This window comes from Mesocricetus auratus, unplaced genomic scaffold, assembly GCF_017639785.1.
Source record: "Mesocricetus auratus isolate SY011 unplaced genomic scaffold, BCM_Maur_2.0 Super-Scaffold_100024, whole genome shotgun sequence".
Taxonomy (NCBI): Eukaryota; Metazoa; Chordata; class Mammalia; order Rodentia; family Cricetidae; genus Mesocricetus; species Mesocricetus auratus.
In genome coordinates, this window is record NW_024429205.1 from 12327879 (window position 1) to 12346648 (window position 18770).

The 18770-nt window shown below is 45.8% G+C and overlaps 1 protein-coding gene across 2 annotated transcripts in view; it reads left to right on the plus strand.

Moving 5' to 3' along the window:
- Positions 1–15941, plus strand: part of Vsnl1 (visinin like 1) — a 102304-nt gene extending 86363 nt beyond the window's left edge. For both annotated transcript variants that reach the window (XM_013119823.3, XM_005079055.4), the window contains exons 3-4: positions 9655–9870; positions 14699–15941. In XM_013119823.3, coding sequence (XP_012975277.1) covers positions 9655–9870; positions 14699–14896 — 414 coding nt within the window. In that variant the 3' untranslated portion in view covers positions 14897–15941. The remainder of the gene's footprint in view (positions 1–9654; positions 9871–14698) is intronic.
- The last annotated feature ends 2829 nt before the right edge of the window (positions 15942–18770 follow it).

The following is an 18770-nucleotide window of genomic DNA, read 5'->3' on the forward strand; positions in this document are numbered from 1 at the left end:
TCCTTACTGTTAAGATGATCTTGCTTTTCCCAAAGTAAGAATTCTAAAGGGAGGGAACCCTGAAAATGAACGTGTGTGGGTTTCTAGCCAATCAGTCTCCCTGGAGCTCCCAAGCATCCCCTTTAGGTCATGAAGTATTGTGTGCCCTGACCCAAGCACCAAATGCCTCCTCCATAGAAACTCAGTTCAGCGTTGTTTTCTTCTCAAAGCTCAATGTCACTTGTGAGAACCATCAACAAGCATGATTTTTTTGTGATAACACCACAATGCCAGAGAGGCGCGATTATGAAAAATGGGTTGTGTTACAGAAAGGGAAGAGATTGGGCAGCTCTGAGTCCTGAGTGACCCGCCGGGGTGGAGGGGAGGAGTGCCAGTGTGAGTGCCTGTCCCCCGAGTCACCTTCCTGAAAGTTCAGGGGCTTGGGTTGTGCCAGTGACTACATCTATACCTGCTGAGTTGCTCTGGCAGGAGGCAGACTGGAGGTCTCCTTCACATTCTCCCGTGGTCCTCTTCAGCCCCCCCCCATCCTAGAACCTGACACCAACAGGCTCCCCCGGAGTGTCTGTTGAATGAACACATTAACAGGAAACTAACTGCTTTGGGGCTCACCATCTCTAATTAAGGCGTACTGTCTCTCTCGCTTGCCTCTTCCCATCCACGTGACAAGCGTGCTCGTGCTGCTCTGAGATGATTCACCACCCCCCCACCATGAATCATCAACGAAAGTAGTAATGACAATGAGGCCAAATGGTAAGCCGCCTTCCTCCTCACAGTTCACTTCAGACTTCAAAACACACTTTTCCCCTTGTATTGACCATTGAGTGAAGTTGCAAGTGGCGCCACCTGTCGAGGCAGACTTGCTATGCTGCTGTTTGTGCATTCAACAGATGTTTATTGAGCGAGCAGCTACTATGTACCTGGCCTGGTCCCAGGCACCAGAGACTCAGGAGTTGGCAAAAATCATGCCATTCGCTGTTCTATTTAACTCACAGATGACGTAAGGCAGCAGTCCTGTGGGCACTTGACAACTGTAATAACTGTCATCAGAGACTAGACTGGTTGGTATGAGTGCAGCAGGCTGATCTGACCCAGGAGTTGAAACGTGAACATGGGGTGGGCGGACAAAGCAGCAGCAGGACAGTACTCCACACACAGTAGGGCTACAGCCAGAGGGCATAGCAAGAGCCTGGAACACAGAGACCCTGAAATGGGACACAGATGTGCAGACAGCAGCTGGAGAGGATCCCTGATTCATCTGGAGGTGTGGGGAGAATGGACTGGAGACCTGGGAATGGACGGACAGGAGGGAGTTGAGACCTAGCAATGCACCATGTCAGTGGAATTAACAGGGCAGCCAAGGCATTGGGGTCACGTTCTGGGTTAGATCTTATGGGATTGAAAAACTGGTGGCCAAAACCAAGTACCATGTTTACCTTAAGGATGCCTGTCAGCCAGAAGCCTAGCACATGTACACTATAGTCAGTTGTGAATGGCTTCTCCCTCCAGACATCACGTGACCATCCCTGTTGTCATGTTGGGATAAGGATGCTTGGGCCTGGCAGTCATGGAAGTAACCAGAATAGTTCACAATGACTAGGTCTATGACAGTCGTGATGAAGTTGGAGTTGGATATACTCCACAGTAGAGAGAAAGGGGGAGGGTCACATGACTTTCAGCTGAGATTCCAGCCATCACTCACTCATCTCCTCTATCCCTAAGCTGCAAGTGATCTTGGAACATATTAGGGTACACATAGGAAATAGAAAGTTAACTGCAAGTGAGACGCCACACTGTAGCTTCTCTGAGGTCATCATTTACAAGGGGGTGACACTTTTCAGTGATGTGGTTGTTTAGGGGCTGTCCATGCTCTGTGAGTAACTCCTTTCCCCTGTTTTCTAAATAAGCTGGATAAACAATCCAACTTTGGTTTGTTATGGGTTCCCTATGTGGCATGTTTGTGCTCATGCATATGCCTGTGCACGTGCGTGCGCGCACACGCACACACACACACACACGTGTGCGCACGTATATTTATCTGTTTGTTTACATCTCAGGAAATGTTAATGCAACACACCCCAGCACAGATCACCTCCTCACGAAGAAGAGAAGGTGTGAACACTCCAGCCCTAGCCACCACTCACACATACAGTTACAGGAACAACACTAAAGACCCTATCATTAACACCCACTCACAAGGGACACAGGAGAAGCTGGCCAGCCAGACACAAAAGCCACAGTTCCTGGGGCAAGGCATTAGCACTGAGCACAGTTCTAAAACTGCTAACCTCTGAGGGCTCATATAGGAAGACTTGGGCTCCTATAGGAAGTAATAGGAGATAGGCAAGCCCAACAGACTAAGCAAGAAACAAACCATGATGGTCCCATGAAGGAGCCTTGGGTATACAACATAGCCAAGGAGATAAAGATCCCAAAAGACAGTGCTCAGGTTCTGTCTGTGGGGCTGATGCAGAAGAGAATGGCTTCAGTTGGTAGGGTATGAAGCTGGGAAGGACCAGAGGTTTGATGAAGGCAGTGATAACTCTAAAAGTAGCACAGTCCTTAAAAATTCAAACACATTAAAAGTTCAGTTCCTTAAGGGCTCAGCTGTTAAGAGCTGCTCTTTAAGAGGTTCTGAGTTCAATTTCCAGCAACCACATGGTGGCTCACAACCAACTATAACAAGATCTGGTGCCCTCTTCTGGCCTGCAAGCATACATGCAGGCAGAATACATGCATAATAAATCTTTTTTTTAAAGTTTGGTTTCTTTAAAATATCTAGTCTCTTTAAAAATCAAAATCTATCAGCTGTGGGCTTCTGTAGATATCAAAATTAAGTTAAATACTTTCTTACTTTAAGAGGGAGGAACCAGGGCACAGTCACAGTCTGAACAAAGCAAAACCAAACTCCAACAGAATAACTTGATGTCCGTTTATTACGGATTCACTCACCATCTTCTGGGCTCCTCCAAAGGGCTTGGGTCACTCCTCTGACTCCGCCCTCTGCAGCACACAGTGTGTCTTCTAGGCTTCTGCTGGCTCCACTCCACAGCTAATGCTGTTCTTCACAGCATCTCCAAAATACGGGGATTTTCTGCTGCAACTGGGCTCACCAATAGCCTCTCCTGGGCTCTCTTCAGGGACACCAGCAGTGCCACACAGCTGCTCTCCATGACTCCTTCGTGCTTTGAAAATCAGTGCCACCTGAGTGACCGTTACCCTACCAAGTTTAGCTGCCAGCACGAAGTACACCAGCCTTGACCATGTCTGGAACACAGTTTCTGTGTTCTGACCCTGAGCAATCACTTTCCAGAAGATGTCACCTCAGTGATGCTGGTCTCTTCTTAATCAGTGCTCACTTCTCAGGCCCATGATCACCATCGAGTACCCCCCCAGCAAAGCAAAGGTTTCACTTTAGTACTTCTGCTATCTTGTTAATCACAACCGATTCTTTAACCCCAGCTAACCAGAATCTTAATTCAAAATAACAAATGGCCCAGACAGTCTTTAAACTTCCCTTTGAAACTTCACAAGCCAGGCCTCCATTGTCTGCACAGCTCTCAACATTCTTATCTTCCAGGCTCTTCCAGGCTAGCCCATTGCCATCACAACACTGAACGGCTTTTCTTGCCCAAAGTTCCAAAGTCCTTCCACAATCCCTCCCAAAACAGCATGGTCTGTTGGTCCATCACAGCAACAGCCCACTATCCTGGTACCAACCTATTTCAGTTGAGGTTACTATTGCTCTGATAAAACATCTCAACCAAAGTCATTTGGGAAAGAAAGGATTTATTTGGTTTACTCTTCCATATCCATAGTCCCATCGCCACAGGAAGTCAGAGTAAGAACTCAAACAGGGCAGAAACCTGCAGTCGGGTCACAGAAAAGTACTTGCTCTCATGGCTCGCACAGCCTGATTTCTTATAGAACCCAGGACCTCCAGCCCAGGGGATGGCACCACCCACAATGGGCTGGGCTCTCCCCCCATCAATCACTAATTAAGAAAATGCCCTACAGGCTTGCCTGCAAGTCCCATCTAACAAATGTATTTTTTTTTACATTGAGGTTCCCTCATTTCAGGTGACTTTAGCTTGTGTCATGCTGACATAAAACTACCCAACACAGGTAGTTACTGTGCCTGTATTCTTAGGTGTGTAGATGTTCAAGAACAAAAAGAGGCTGAGATTAGCTTAGTCTTTCCTACCTAAGAACCTGACTTCAAACCCCAGCACTGCAAAACAAAAGCAGAACACAATGGACAGTGGGAGGTCATCTTAATAACAACTGTGCCCCGTGGAGAATGCAGTCTCGGTCTCTGCACAGCCAGGCACAGCATAGCTACCCAGGGTTCCGCTTCACTTTGGGTCCATCTTGGCTTCCGACTTCAGGCTAACTTAGAGTACCCGCGCTCTGTGACCTGAGGACTGTGCAGTCCTCGGCTGGGAGCCCGGTGGCTGGCAGAGCCCTGCAGAGCCTTCCTCCACAGTGCCCTTGGTGTCACATCCTCCAGTCACAGCATATCAAGCTCTCACAGCAGGTTGGGACAGGGCCTAGCTGAGGTCTGGCTTGTGCAGCGCCTCCCACTTCCGGTCAGCTGGGGGACTCAAGCGGAACTGGCAAGAGGACATCTTGCCAAAAGGAGAGATTATCTGAAGATGATCACCACCCCACCCCCAACCCTCTAACCCCATACATGTGCCAAGCACTCTAAGTGACACACAACTTCTAGACTGGTGAGACATATTCCACTAGCAACTAGGAGCAGAGGAGAGCTGAGTGAGGGACCCTGAAGGACTGTAGCCCACATGGATAGCTTGGTGCTCTGAGACCATTTCTGTGCCCACACTGGACTGGGTGGTCTGGAGAAAAAGGGGCTGGTGGCATGCCTTATGTTAGACACCTCTTAGAGGAAATAAACATTTCAATATCACCCACTCGATAAACCGTGCAAAGAAACGCATGGACAGCTCCCGTCTCAGGAAAAGCTTCTGCTGTGAGCTAACGGACCCTGTTTCTACCAGAGGGAGAGGCAAAGAGCACAGCCATGTCTCGGAGTCATCCTTCTTCTCCTGAGCCTTAGTCTCCTCGGAGTAGGGGTGCGGAGTTCAGTGAGGGACGACGGGGAGGGAGATCTGTGTGATCCTGAAACTCCAGGCCATGCAAAAGATGGAAGGATCATTGACAGCCTGGGGATAAGATGGGAGGAAGTGACTGCACATTGCCCTAAGTTTCAAAACTCGTAATACCGTGTTTACTACTCTTGTCTGTGAATTTCTGTATAATTTGTTATGGAGGTTTTTTTAGACTTATTTATGAAGTGGTTTGATTACTATCTTACCTCGGCTACTTTTCCATTGCTGTGCGGAGACACCATGGCCATGGCAATGTAGGGAAGAGTTTAGTGAGGTGCAGAGTTTCAGAGGGCGAGACCATGACTATTGTGGTTGGGGCATGGTAGTAAGTTCATATGCATGGCGCTGGGGCAGTAGCTGAGAGCCCACATCTAGATCCACAAGCACAGGCAGAGAGAATAACCGGGAATAGTGTGGGCTTTTGAAATCTCAAGTAACATGCATCTGCCAGCACGGCCACACCTCCTATTCCTCCCCCCCCAGCAGCTAGGGACCAAGCATTCCAATATATTGTTAGCCTACTGGGGCCATTCTCATTTGAACCCCCATAAATTCTCCCACTGTCACTAATGCTTTCTGTGGGCATTTTTCTTACTTGTTCTACCAACACTTAATACAAGGTTGACACATAGTAGCTGCTTATTAAATTCATTTTTTAACTAATGAACAAACCAGTCTTTAAAATACTCCCTGGTTGCCTTTTAACCATTTCTGGAAGGACATAGATACTGCCAGCAGTTGGCAATGAACACAGGAGAGAATTTCAGGCTTTGGGATGATGGAAGTTGAGAATTCTATAAGGCTTCAACAGATGTGAATTTCAGCTTACTTCCTCAACTAACTCCTGGCCAAGAGAATCACAAGCTGCGGCAGAAGTGACTGGATAGTTCTCAGTTCAAATCCTGCTCCTTACAGCCTAGATCTTGTACAAACTTCCTAATTTTTCAAGGTTTGGCTACTTTTCCTTAAATAAAAAACAACAAAAAAATTTTTTTTGAGGTGGTGGAGGTTTCAAGACTAGGTTTCTCTGTGTAGCCCTGGCTGTCCTAGAACTTTCTCTGTAGAGCAGGTGGGCCTTAAACTCGCAGATATCTGCCTGCCTTTGCCTCCTGCATGCTGAGATAAAAGGGGTGTGCCACCACTGCTCTGCTTTTAAAATAAAATATAATAGGTTTTATTATGAGGATCAAATGAGGTAAGACTAGAATCTTATAGAGACATATAGGTATAAACTCAATGTTCATTTTAAAAGCCAGTGTGCCTGCCTATATTCCTAGCACTTCAGAGATGGAAACAGATGAATTAAGTGTTCGGGGCCAGCCTGGGTTACTCTATCTTAAAATAGTGATTGAAAAAAAAAAGATCACTGTCAACAAAAATTACTTCCCTATCAATATTTAGTACAGGAGTTGAAGTAAAATAGATGGAGCTGGGGAAAAACCAAGAAGAATATGAAAGGAGAAATCTGTATGTTCAAGGTCCGTTCTTCTCTGAGAGAAACAGGTTTGAGGTCAAGACCCCGACTTTCTTCTTGAAGAGAATGAAGAGAGCATGGCTTCATTTTTCTATAATGACCCGTCCAAAGCTAAATCAAGCCATCAAAAGGAGAGATAGTCTCTAATCAGAAAAACTCAGGGTACCACAGAAAAAGTTCTCACAGGAAATGATTACCCGATACACGATAGCTTGCGAGCACACACTCACGTCTTCCACAGTAAACGCCAAGGCTGCTCCAGGCAGTAAAGAGACCTTCTGTGAGGCACGTGTAACTATTATAGTCCAAAATCCGCGATCGATTTTTCTCTCAAGAATTTCCAGTTCTAAATTAATTTTTAATAGACTGACCTACAGTGCCCAGCTATTTTTAGATAAAGCTGTCAGCTATCCCTTCACTTAAAAATATGCTGGGAGGCATAGAAAGTGGAGATACCACACTTCCGAAAGACGAAGGAAAAAAAGAAATGCTCCCAGTGCTCTCTGGTGGGCAAACCACTCTGAGGGGACACAAGGGGATCTTTGAAGGGTTGGGTCTGCCCAGTTGTAGGGCTGGCCCTGGATGGGCACACCTACAACACCAGTCAAGAAAGGGACAACCTCAACTGGAGCCCATGACCCGCAAAGAGCGCGCGTGCGCGCTGCAATGTGTCCGGTATGAATTTGGACTTCCACATTCAGAACCTGGCTTCCTGTCCTGGCATTCAAGCTCCTCAGTAGCTAGAGGAGGAGATGCATGAGAAAGAGGAAGATAGCACTTCCCTGCAGAACCCTTCCTCAGGTCCCCTGAGCGCCTCCACGGTCTGGCGCTTAACTCCAAACAATCCCCGCCAATGGCTGTGTAGTCCAGGAGTACAAGGACTTCAAGCTGTTGGTTTCTGCTTCCCCAGCACCCAGGATGGTATTCAAAGAAAACCTTGAGATTTTGATTAAGTACTAAAAGGGGGAAGTTGGGAGAAATAGGATATGGTTAGGGATCGAGGGGAAAAAGGACGGTGCTGGTCTTCAGTACCACAGATGAGTTTGATGGCCAGGTGTAGCGTTACATGTTTGTAAACCCAGCACTAGAGAGGCAGGAGCAGGTGGGTTCAAGGCCAGCCTGGTCACCATAGTGATTACCAGGCCAGGCAGGTTTGCAGAGTGAGATTCTGTCTCAAAAAAATAGGGGGGAGGAATAAGTAGCTGTGAAGTTTTTATAGTCTGAGATAATGAAAAATTAAAACAATTGTCCTAGTTTTAAGTCTCTAAATGGTGGGTTACACAATGAAAGAAGCGGAAATTGGCCTTAGTAGGGAGAAATAATATATATCTACCAAACCAGTGGTTCTCAAAGTTCCTAATGCTGCAACCCTTTGTTATAGCTCCTTGTGGTATGGTGATCCCCAACCATAAAATTATTTTCATTGCTACTTAATAATTGTAACTTTGCTACAGGTACATAGCAATGTAATGTAAATATCTACTATTTCTGATGGCCTTAGGCAACCACTATGAAAGGATTGTTCGACCCCCAAAGGGGTCATGACCCACAGGTTGAGAACTACTGGGCTAGCCACAGCCTACAGCGACCTCTCCTGTCCCTGTCATTCTGTGTCCTTTTCAGGCCACACAAGTTGAGTCCTGCTATGCAAAGGCCTATTTTATTTCTTTAGCAAATTTTCTTCTTCCTGTTTTTAAAAAAATCATTTTATTATTGGTCTATATGTGCCATGTGTGATGTATGATGTGTATATGAATGTGGGCACTCAGGGTCATAGTATGTAGGTGGAGGTCAGAGGACAATTTGGGGGAATCAGTTCTCTGACCCCACTGGAGATCAAACTCGGGTCAAACAGCAAGTGACTTTACCTGCTGGGCCATATCAGTGGACCTGGAAGAACTTCATCTGCTTTCCAGGGTGCTTCTGGGTGCAGGAAGAGGTGGGCAGGCAGGGAGAAGGAGAATCCAGCAGATAAGCTTACCCATGCTCCCAGTGACAATGACTCTCCAAGGGAGACAGGCAGAAGAGGGCACAACGGTGGCCAACTGAGTAATGGTTGCCCGTATGGTCCCTTTACTCAAGCAAAACTTAGGGCAGGAATCACAAGACCCACCCCGGTCCTCTGCCACTAACTGCTACTTACTATGTATTTATCAAAAAAAAAAAAGCAAACATACCTTCCATGCATGCTTTGGACAAAGCAGTTTGTTTTGTTTCTGTTTGGAGTCTTGAGATGTGTGTGGTTGTCCATGCTTAGAAATGCCTGCTGTATGTGGCAGGCCCAGGATCCTGTCTTGGGGCCACCAGGACCGCTGTGAGCTGACTCTAGAGGTCTGAGTCCTCCCATAGGCATCCTCTCTCCTGTCCAGTCTCTGTCACCCACACAGCCTGTTGCCTGCTGGCTCTGTGAAGAGAGCTCTTTATGTCTCTCACAATAGGCCCTAGTCATGTTCTATTTTTAATGGATTTTAAATGCCTGTTCTGCAAAGGAAAAGTCCCTGTTTAAAAAAAAAAGTTTAAAAAATGAAAAAAAAAAAAGGCTGGAATCTCACCCGGGGTGGGGTGACACAACGTATCCCGGCACCAGAGACAGTGGCAGGCAGAAAACTGGTCCCTGCAAGTCTCTGCATCCTGTGGTGTGGTAAACCTAGTGGAACCTGGGAGTTTATGTTGCACCACCCCGGGTGGCCCGCCACCTGCCTCTGTCCTGTCCCCGGAGGTGAATGATTAAAGGAACTACAAAAAAGAAAGCTGCTGACTAGACCTCACCTGTGTGTAAGCCACATGCTACCACAGGAAATGGTCTGTGTCTGAGCTTAAGGACAAGTGGAGAGAAAGCCTCCCCTTTCTGCCTCTCTTCCCTTGATGTCATCGCCCCAACGCATTCTGCTGAAAGATGAGGTCAACACAGCCATGCTCAGCGGCCAGGTTACCCTGCAGTGGGTGCGGTGTAAGCCTGCGCTCTTTCTCACCCCTGCCTCTACGTCGGGGGTTCTCTCTGCGCCTGTGCTCCCTCCCAGTCCTGACCTCTGACTTGTATATTCTGTGCAGTTCTTTCCCTATGGAGATGCCTCCAAGTTCGCGCAGCACGCCTTCCGCACCTTCGACAAGAACGGTGATGGCACCATCGACTTCCGAGAGTTCATCTGTGCCCTGTCCATCACCTCCAGGGGCAGCTTTGAGCAGAAACTGAACTGGGCTTTCAACATGTATGACCTGGATGGTGACGGCAAGATCACCCGGGTGGAGATGCTGGAGATCATTGAGGTGGGTCTTTGAGAAGGGACACAAGGTAGTGGGGTAGGGAAGTCCCCCAGAGCCATCCCGGGCAGGTATCCCTAGAGCTGTTTTCCTCCCTCTTCGGGAGCACCCGCTAGTTACACACCAGGTTTTGGTTTCTCCCACATGGTCCCCACTGTACTTCAAAGGATGTAAGTCACAGAACCAGAGACAGGCCCTTCCTGTCATCTAAAACTGGTGCTTCGGTCAGTCGCCCACTCAGTACAAGGTCTTCTACCAAAAAAGTGGGCTTTCTGGGAACATAGGATATTTATTACCAGAGCCAGTTTCTATTCTGTTCCATGGAATCCAAGAGATCTTTGCCAGTTGTGTTGGCAGCAATCCACGATTCCTCTGCCCACAGTTCTGGTTTGATCGTCACCATTCTCCTCGGGTGCTACCTCCTGGATGTGCCAGCCTACAGTAAGAAGCTTTTTCTCTTTTGGGGCCCGCCACCCAGCTCCCCCGTGAATCACACACTAGGTCTTATTATTACTTGTGAATGTCTGGCCTTAGCTTGACTTGTTTCTAGCCAGCTGCTCTTATCTCGTCTACCTTTTGTTCATTGGCTGGGTCTGGAGGTGTGCGATGGGGAACCGCATTAACCCCCCAGCTCTAGACTGCTGATGCCTGTGCCGCAGCAGGTGTTTTTGCTTACCTTGCTGTTTCTATTTAATGCACCGGCTGCTCAAGGGCTTGCTATATGGCAGAGACTCTTAAAAGAGCCGTATCCATGTTTCCCCTTTTTCTCAGCTTTCTCAGTCCCCGCGTGGAAATTCAGGCCTCGTGTTGGAATGCCGAAGTGTACCAGGCTTTTTCTTTGGGGCCACCAACTAGCTCCCAGATCATGACACTGAGACTTATTAGTTTTGAATGCTTGGCCTAGGTTAGGCTTGTTTCCGGGCAACTCATTTAACTCTCCGATCTGTAACCTGTTTCTCTTCACCTACCTTTTGCCTCGAAGCTCATTGCCTTTCTGGCTTCTGTATACCTTACTTTCACTGCTTCTCTGTCTGCCTGGCATCTGCCTGGCTTCCTGCCCCAGATGTGTCCCTCCTTCTCTCCCTGTTCTCCTCTCATTCTTCCTTTCTTATTTCTTTCTCAGCCTAGATTTCTCATCCCGTTTGTTCTCTCTGCATGCCAGCCCTGCCTATCTTTCCTCCTGCCTAGCTATTGGCTGTCCAGCTCTTTTATTAGGCCAATCAGGTGCCTTAGGCAGGCAAGGTAAAAGAAATGCAATACCATCTTTGCGTAATTAAACAAATGCAGCATAAACAAAAGTAACACACCTTTACACAGTTAAAGTCATATTCTGCAGCATAAACAAAAGTAACACACCTTTACACAGTTAAAATAACATTTCACAATGCATCCATACCCTGTCACACTCAGGTCTATGTTTTCACACCTTGGTTAGTTGGACCTCTTGCTCTCCTTCTCCTAACTTCCTCCCTTGCTCTGAGCTCAGGTAGCCTGCAGCTGTCTTAGTTAGGGTTAATATTGCTATGAAGAGACAGTGTTACCAAGGCAACTTATAGAAGAAGCATTTAATTGGGGGCTTAATTATAGTTTCAGAGGGTGAATTCATGATCATCGTGGCTGGAAGCAAGGCATTAAGCGGGTAGGCATGGCGCTGAGCGGTAGCTGAGAGCTTACACCTGATCCCTAGGCATGAGTGAGGGGGCCTGATTTGAAACCTCAAAGCCTGTCCCCAGTGGCATGCCTCTTTCAACAAGGCCACACATCCTAGTCCTTCCCAAACAGCCCACCACCAGGGACCAAACATTCAAATATATGAGCCTCCAGAGGTTGTCCTCATTCAAACCACCATAGCCAGCTTCCCTGCAAGAGCAGCTCACTGGCCCAGGGGACAATCCCCAGAGAAGTAAATGGACAAGGACAAGTGAGTGACATGGGTGCTGATAATGACGGGCAAGGGATCTGCAGGAGAAAGGAGGTACAGAGGGTCTCAGAAGCCCAAGACAGAATGGCGTACCTGATAGAGAGATAGGGAGGTGACCCACAGGTCCACACGGGGAGACATACTAAACACGTGTTTCTTCCTGCTAGAACATCCCTTGTCCACATAAAGATTCGTGGTAAACTGCTGATGCATGCTGGGAATGGGACACATGATGTAGAGGGATTCTGCAGGTTGTCCTGTGGCACGGTAGGGTTTAGTCTCAGGTTTGGCATACCCTCTCTGATCTGTACTGACATAGAGTGTAGGATTTATTGGAACTTGACTTTCTCGGGTGTCATATTCTCAGATACCACTAATGAGACCCCAGTCCTGCCACATCAGGCCCCCAATGCCATCTCTGGTGTTTACATTTGCTGTAATCCTGACTTTATTAATATGACGCTTACCTTCTTGGTTCCTTCGTGTCTTTTGCCTCATGAGAAACCTTTTTATTTCATCTTTTAAAGGACAAAGGACATTGCAGCTACAAGCTGTCTCTTTTTAAATCTGCAGGCACAAAGAACAGACTGTTTTTCCCTTGAGCACACTCAGGCTATTGGACTAACCCGGACCCTGTCTACAAATGTAATAGAACCTCTGTAGCCTCTAAAGACCTAAAATCCTTAGAGTTGTTTGGGTTTTTTTGTCTGTTTGTTTTGTTTTGTTTTTTTCATCATAGATCAACACAATCTAGCTGCAAAACTGAACATGACAAAATATGCTATCTCAATGGACATTTTAACTTGATAAATTAACATATAACCACATTCTCTAGTGGGTTACCCTCCCTAATAAGCTTATGTAAAACACCTGCATTGAGCTGCAATTTGCAGGCTATAAATTCACCCACAGAAACTACACAATTTGATGCTTTTTGGGGTGGGAAGGGTAAATTTAGAGAGGAATGTAGCACTCACTATAATGTAATTCTGGAACTGGAGAGATGGCTCAAAGGTTAAGAGCACTGACTGCTCTTCCAGAGGTCCTGAGTTCAATTCCCAGCAACCACATGGCTCACAACCATCTATAATGAGATTGGAAGCTCTCTTCCATCGGGCAGACAAGCATGCAGACAGAGTATTGTAAACATAGTAAATTACAAAATTAATGTAATTCTAAAGTATTTAATTCCTTAATTAGACCCACTCATACTCCTGTATCTCTTCTCAGCTGAGACTCGGGCAAGTGCTGTGCTTTGTCACTATAGATCTGATGTTGCACATACATGGAATCCTGTGACTCTGGCAGTGGTGTCTTGTGTCTGGCAGTACAGGTCCATGTTTTTGCTTCTTGAGGTTCACAAACGGGTTTAAACCTTTACTGTAGCCCATTCTTTTTCACTGCCAGTGAGATGTCCCACCATACAGATTTGCCAACCAGTTGACTAATTTGAGAACACTTGTGCTGTTCCCATTAGGAGGCTACAAGTGTTCGTGCACACAGGCTCAGGAAAAGTGTGTGCAGCCGTGAGCACTTACCGCTCTCAGGCCCTTTTCGTGAGAGAAAACTATGTCGATCTAGGAAACACATGTATTGAGAATTCATTGTGGATAATTAGTTGACCTGGGAGGGGGCTCTTCCTACTCTTCTCTTCCACTCATGCTAATACACAGGTCTTTCTGAACTAACTTCTTTGCAAGTTCAGTTTTAATGCTCTTCCCATTACAACACATTGTGAGTCCCTTGTCAGTTGGGATCATTGCACTTTTATTTCTAAATTCCTAATCCTAGTGTGTGTTGACTGTCATCCCCACCCAAAACTCAGAATATCTGAAGTGAGATACGTCATTTTTCTTTCCTGGCCCTCTTCTTAATCCATGACCCTTCATTTTACCACTGACCTGTTCTTTCACTCCGAAACCTGATAATCACCCCCCCCCAAATTTTCTCCATCTAATTGGTCTTGAGATTTTCACATATCTGCTTATATCATTCCCATGGAAAACCATTAAAGAATTCCACTGGAGTAAATTTAAAATCCTTATCCCCTCTAAGAGAGAATTGTGTGGTCTGCCTTTTGTATCCCTCTCTAGTTTCATTCTTCACCAACACCCTTCTTGGTTCTTCCTCCTACTGCCTTCTCACCCCTAGCCCCGGTCATGAAAGGGATTTATTCCACTCAACTAATATTTACTGAAGCCTTATTATGTGACAAATATAGTGCTAAGTGCTAAAGAAGTGAGGAAAACATGGGATTTCCAGTTTCATGGAATGTACTCTCTGGTGAGGAAGACAAAGCAAGTATAGTAATTGTCTTAATTAGGGTGCCCATCACTGTGATAAGACGCCATGACCAAAAGCATCCTGGGGAGGAAAGGGTGTAGTATTTCATCTTACACATCCGGGTGATAGTGCCCCATTGAGGAAAGTCAGAGTAAGAATTCAAGCAGGTCAAAGACATGGAGGTATGAACTGACCAGAGGCCACAGAGGAGTGCTGCTCACTGGCTTATTCCTTCCTCATGGCTGGCTCAGCCTGCTTTCTTACGCTGCCCAGGGTTGGCGCTGCCCCTGTGTGCTAGGTCCTTCTTATCAACATTAATCAAGAAAATGACATACAGGTAATTTGATGGGACAGATTTCCTTATATGATGTTCCTCTTTTCAAGTAACTCCAGCTTATGTCAAGTTGACAAGAAATTAGCTAGCACAATAATAAAGTGTGTATTATACTCCACTGGGGAGAGAGATACAGGTTTCATGGGGACGTAAAGCATGGGAGTGGCCCTCTCATGTGAAAGGGAAACTAAGTTTGGAGGGGGATAAACAGGATCTAACTGGGTGAAGGGAAAGGGAGACAGGGAAAGAGCTCCCTGGTTTCCTGCAATGCCATCCACCATGTTCTTTTCCCCAAGGCTATCTATAAAATGGTGGGCACTGTGATCATGATGAAAATGAATGAGGACGGCCTCACGCCTGAGCAGCGAGTGGACAAGATCTTCAGCAAGATGGATAAGAACAAAGATGACCAGATTACACTGGATGAATTCAAAGAAGCTGCAAAAAGCGACCCTTCCATTGTATTACTTCTGCAGTGTGACATTCAGAAATGAGCTGATGTCAATGCTATGGACTGCACAGAAGTGTTGATGTCCCATTCAGTCAGCAGCTACACACACACACACACACACACACACACACACACTTGCTTGGACTACCTATAAATGGACTTGCTTCTTGTGTTTGAAACACTTGTGTGCATGAGAATGTCATTTGCTAATGAATTTTACAAGCATATATTATAAAACCGACAACCTGCCACAATGTGATTCGTGTAACATCATTTCATTCAAATACATCTTCCTCCAAAGCCTGGGCAGAAGCGTGCTGCAAAGAGTTCTATGATTTCTTGTACATGTTTTTGCTAATGCTTGTGTCTCCTTGATTCTATAATGTTAGTAGCACTGAGACCCCCACGGTAATGTAACTTAATTATGGGCTGTGTCACCACTCTCCTGTAAAATAGCACTGGACAGACACACAGGAGGAGCCCTTGACTCCCTGTCTGGCCCATACACAGCTTGTATTATCAGTGAATATAAATGTACTACATTTGCATGCCTTTTGGGTTTGCCTTAATTCTTACCTCATTTGTACCCTCTCAACCTGGAAAGAGCTGTTTTGGATGAATGCAGTATAAAACTTAAAAATCCTGCTAAATGATAAACTCATTAAGTATATCTATCTATGTATCTATAGACACAAAGATATTATTTATTGAAAGTAAAAACATAAAGGAGAATGTATTGATTTCTGCTTGATGTTTCAAAGGCTTCCAGAAAGGTGGCAATAGATGTCCCAAATAAATTTCTAACATTTGATTTAGTTCCCTAATTCTGAATTTATAATTTTCAGCTTGATGTTCATAGTAGTCAGGGGTCAGCTAGCAATGGCTTACTGAGTCTACCCTTAATCGTAAGTCTTGGGAATTTGAAGAATGAATGACAGAGGGAATGAGTCACTTTCCAACTTCTCATCCAGCCCCTCCCCCAAAGAGGGCAATTAATATGGCATGTAACATTTAAAGAAAACAGACGATTTGTTCATTCTGGAAACAAAAATGCTCACTATGTAACAATAAACTTTATCTCAGTGTGACTTTGGTGCCAGCAACCTATTATGTTCTCTACAACTCTGGAAACATATTTCAGTGGGCAAGAGGGGCCCTCCAAGGTTAGTCAGAAGGAGAAAGCTGCTACTTTTTTATTTTCATGATGGAACACGACTGATCCTTCTGACCCTGGGGAGAAGAAATCTCATCTAGAACGCTAAATCGGGTTGGCGTTTTCAGACCATGCCTGGAGATCGGTCTCTTCACACAGTGCAGTCCACTTGTGTTTCCTGTGATGGGAACCTCAAAATTGGCATTGCACACTAGCTATCAAGCCTTTCAGAGACAGCCGTTGAGACCACAGAACCGAACCAAACCAAACAAACAGACCCACCAATTTTAACTGCCATGACTTCTGTAGAGCCAGCATCTACTTAATACCAAACGCTGAAACCCTTTCCTTGATTCAAAGCACTTTTTATAAATGCCTCTTTCCCCCCTAACCATTTTCCTTTGTCTTAGGACCATTAAATGACACTAGAGTCCAGGGTATAATGATCCCATACATCCAATTCATTTCCCAAGTGATTGTGACCAACCAGATCTTCCTATTTACTCTCAGGGTGCCAAGGCACCTAAATTCTGCCCCAAGAGAGGACACTTCCATGCATGAATAAAAGCCTTAAACCCTGTGCATGGTGAGGATAAGGAAGAAGCCTGCGCAGAGAGGACTGTGAGATTAGGCACCGCCCACTGAGGTTTCCTTTCCGTGAGAATAGCACGGGTGAACTGGGGTGCCACCTGGCTACACTAGGCTCTGGCAAACCATTCCTAACAAATCTTTGTTGACTGCCTATCACACACCCAACACCATGCTTGTGTGTATGTGTGTGTGTGTGTGTGTGTGTGTGTGTGTGTGTGTGTGTGTGTATAAACAGCCCATCCATGCTCTTCAATGTCAAACTCCAAGATACACAAGAAAGGCACAGCAAGGTAAGTGTAAGGAGGAATATGGTAGTGGCACTTTCCACCAGGGAGGTGAGGTGACTTTTGAAGTGAGACCACCCAAGAAGGGTCACAGTGCAAGGAAATGAGGGAAAGGTATCAGTAGTTTATGGAAATTAGACCCTTCACCAGGCCCACTAGTTCTTTTTGTAAGTAAAATGTAGAAGCTGGGTGAACAAATAAAAATCGTATTTGCTTGTTTAGTCCTCATTGTTGTGATTAGTGTAGCCTGGCACAGTTGAGCCTGAAGAAAAGCCATGTGTGCCCTCTGGGTTAGCTTTCTATTCCAGGTCATATTGTCATATTGTCCTCTCCACCCCAACTTATCCTACCTCATCAAAACACACACACACACACACACACACACACACACACACACACACACACACACCAAAAAATAAAACACTCATACTAGGACCTATGAGTACATGTCCCAGGACATCTGTGATGGCTGTTGTGGCACAGGTAGTGGAGTGATAGATAGTGGAGTCGGTCTACTAGCTTATCATTAGAGGATCAGGGTAGGATCCTCCTCAAGTTGGAGAGGAGACTGGGTATGCACACAGCATGGACAAACTCTTAAATGCTGAGTGGCAGAAGAAGAATAAAAACTACTACACAGTATAATATATGTGGAATGAAAGGCAACCTACAAAAGGACTAGAGTCACACTAGGTGAATGGTGGGTGGTAGTGGAGGTGGTTTCATTACTATGACTCCATAATAACTCAACCCTTGAATCTAGTAACTTGAAACAGAAGCATTTTATTACCTCATGTGTTGCGTGTTCAGCTGGCTGACACTGGCCTGGAGTCTATGGTATACTTCCACTTATTTAATGGATGGGGTGGAAATGGGCCCTGCGGCCAGGGATGGCTGGACCTAAAGACTTTTCTTCACAGGCTGGTTTGTGTTTCTTTGTAACATGGCAGCCTGGCAGCAGCTAACATTCCTTACATGGTGACCTTGGCGCCAGCACAGCTGACATCTTTTTCATGTCACTTCAACGGGAGTTATTGGTTCCAAGACAACCACATCCTCTCTCCTTTTTAGATGAAGTAAAGTTTTTGGAGCATATACAGTACGAGGGCTTTTGTCATTATCTTCAGAATATGAAATGCCAGTCTTAACTTGTGGCTACAGCTCACATCCCAGATCCCATGTGAAATGTCTCTCAAGATTCTGGAAGAGCTTCATGTCATAACGACTTTGGGATTAGCCTGTGGCCCGGTGCCTCATGACCTAAAGGTCCCTTGGGTGCACCACACTGAGTACTGTCTTAGGGTTTCTATTGCTGTGAAGAGACAACAGGACCATGGCAATTCTTATAAAGGAAAACATTTAATTGGGGTGGCTTACGTTCAGAGGATTAGTCTACTATGATGGGGAGCATAGCAGCTAGGAGTATGTCAGCATGCTGGAGGAGCTGAGAATTCTACATCTTTTTTTCTTTTTTTAGTTTTTACTTATTTATTTTATGTGTAATGGCATTTTGCCTGCCTATATGTCTATGCACCACATGTGTGAGTTATGGACAGTTGTGAGCCACTATTTGGATGCTGGGAATTGAACCTGATTTCTCTGGAAGAGCAGTCAATGCTCTTAACCACTTAGCCACCTCTCCAGCCCTAGAATTCCACATCTTGATCCAAAGGCAGCAACAGGAAGTGAACTGAAATACTGGACATAGCTTGAACATATAGGAGACCTCAAAGCCCACCTCCACAGTGGCACACTTCCCTAAACAAGGCCACACCTACCCCAACAAGGCCATACCTTCCAACAGTGCCACTCCCTGAGTTTATGGTGACCAATTACAGCCAAACTACCACAAGTATCAATCTTTTTTTTTTTTTTTTTCCTTTCTGAGA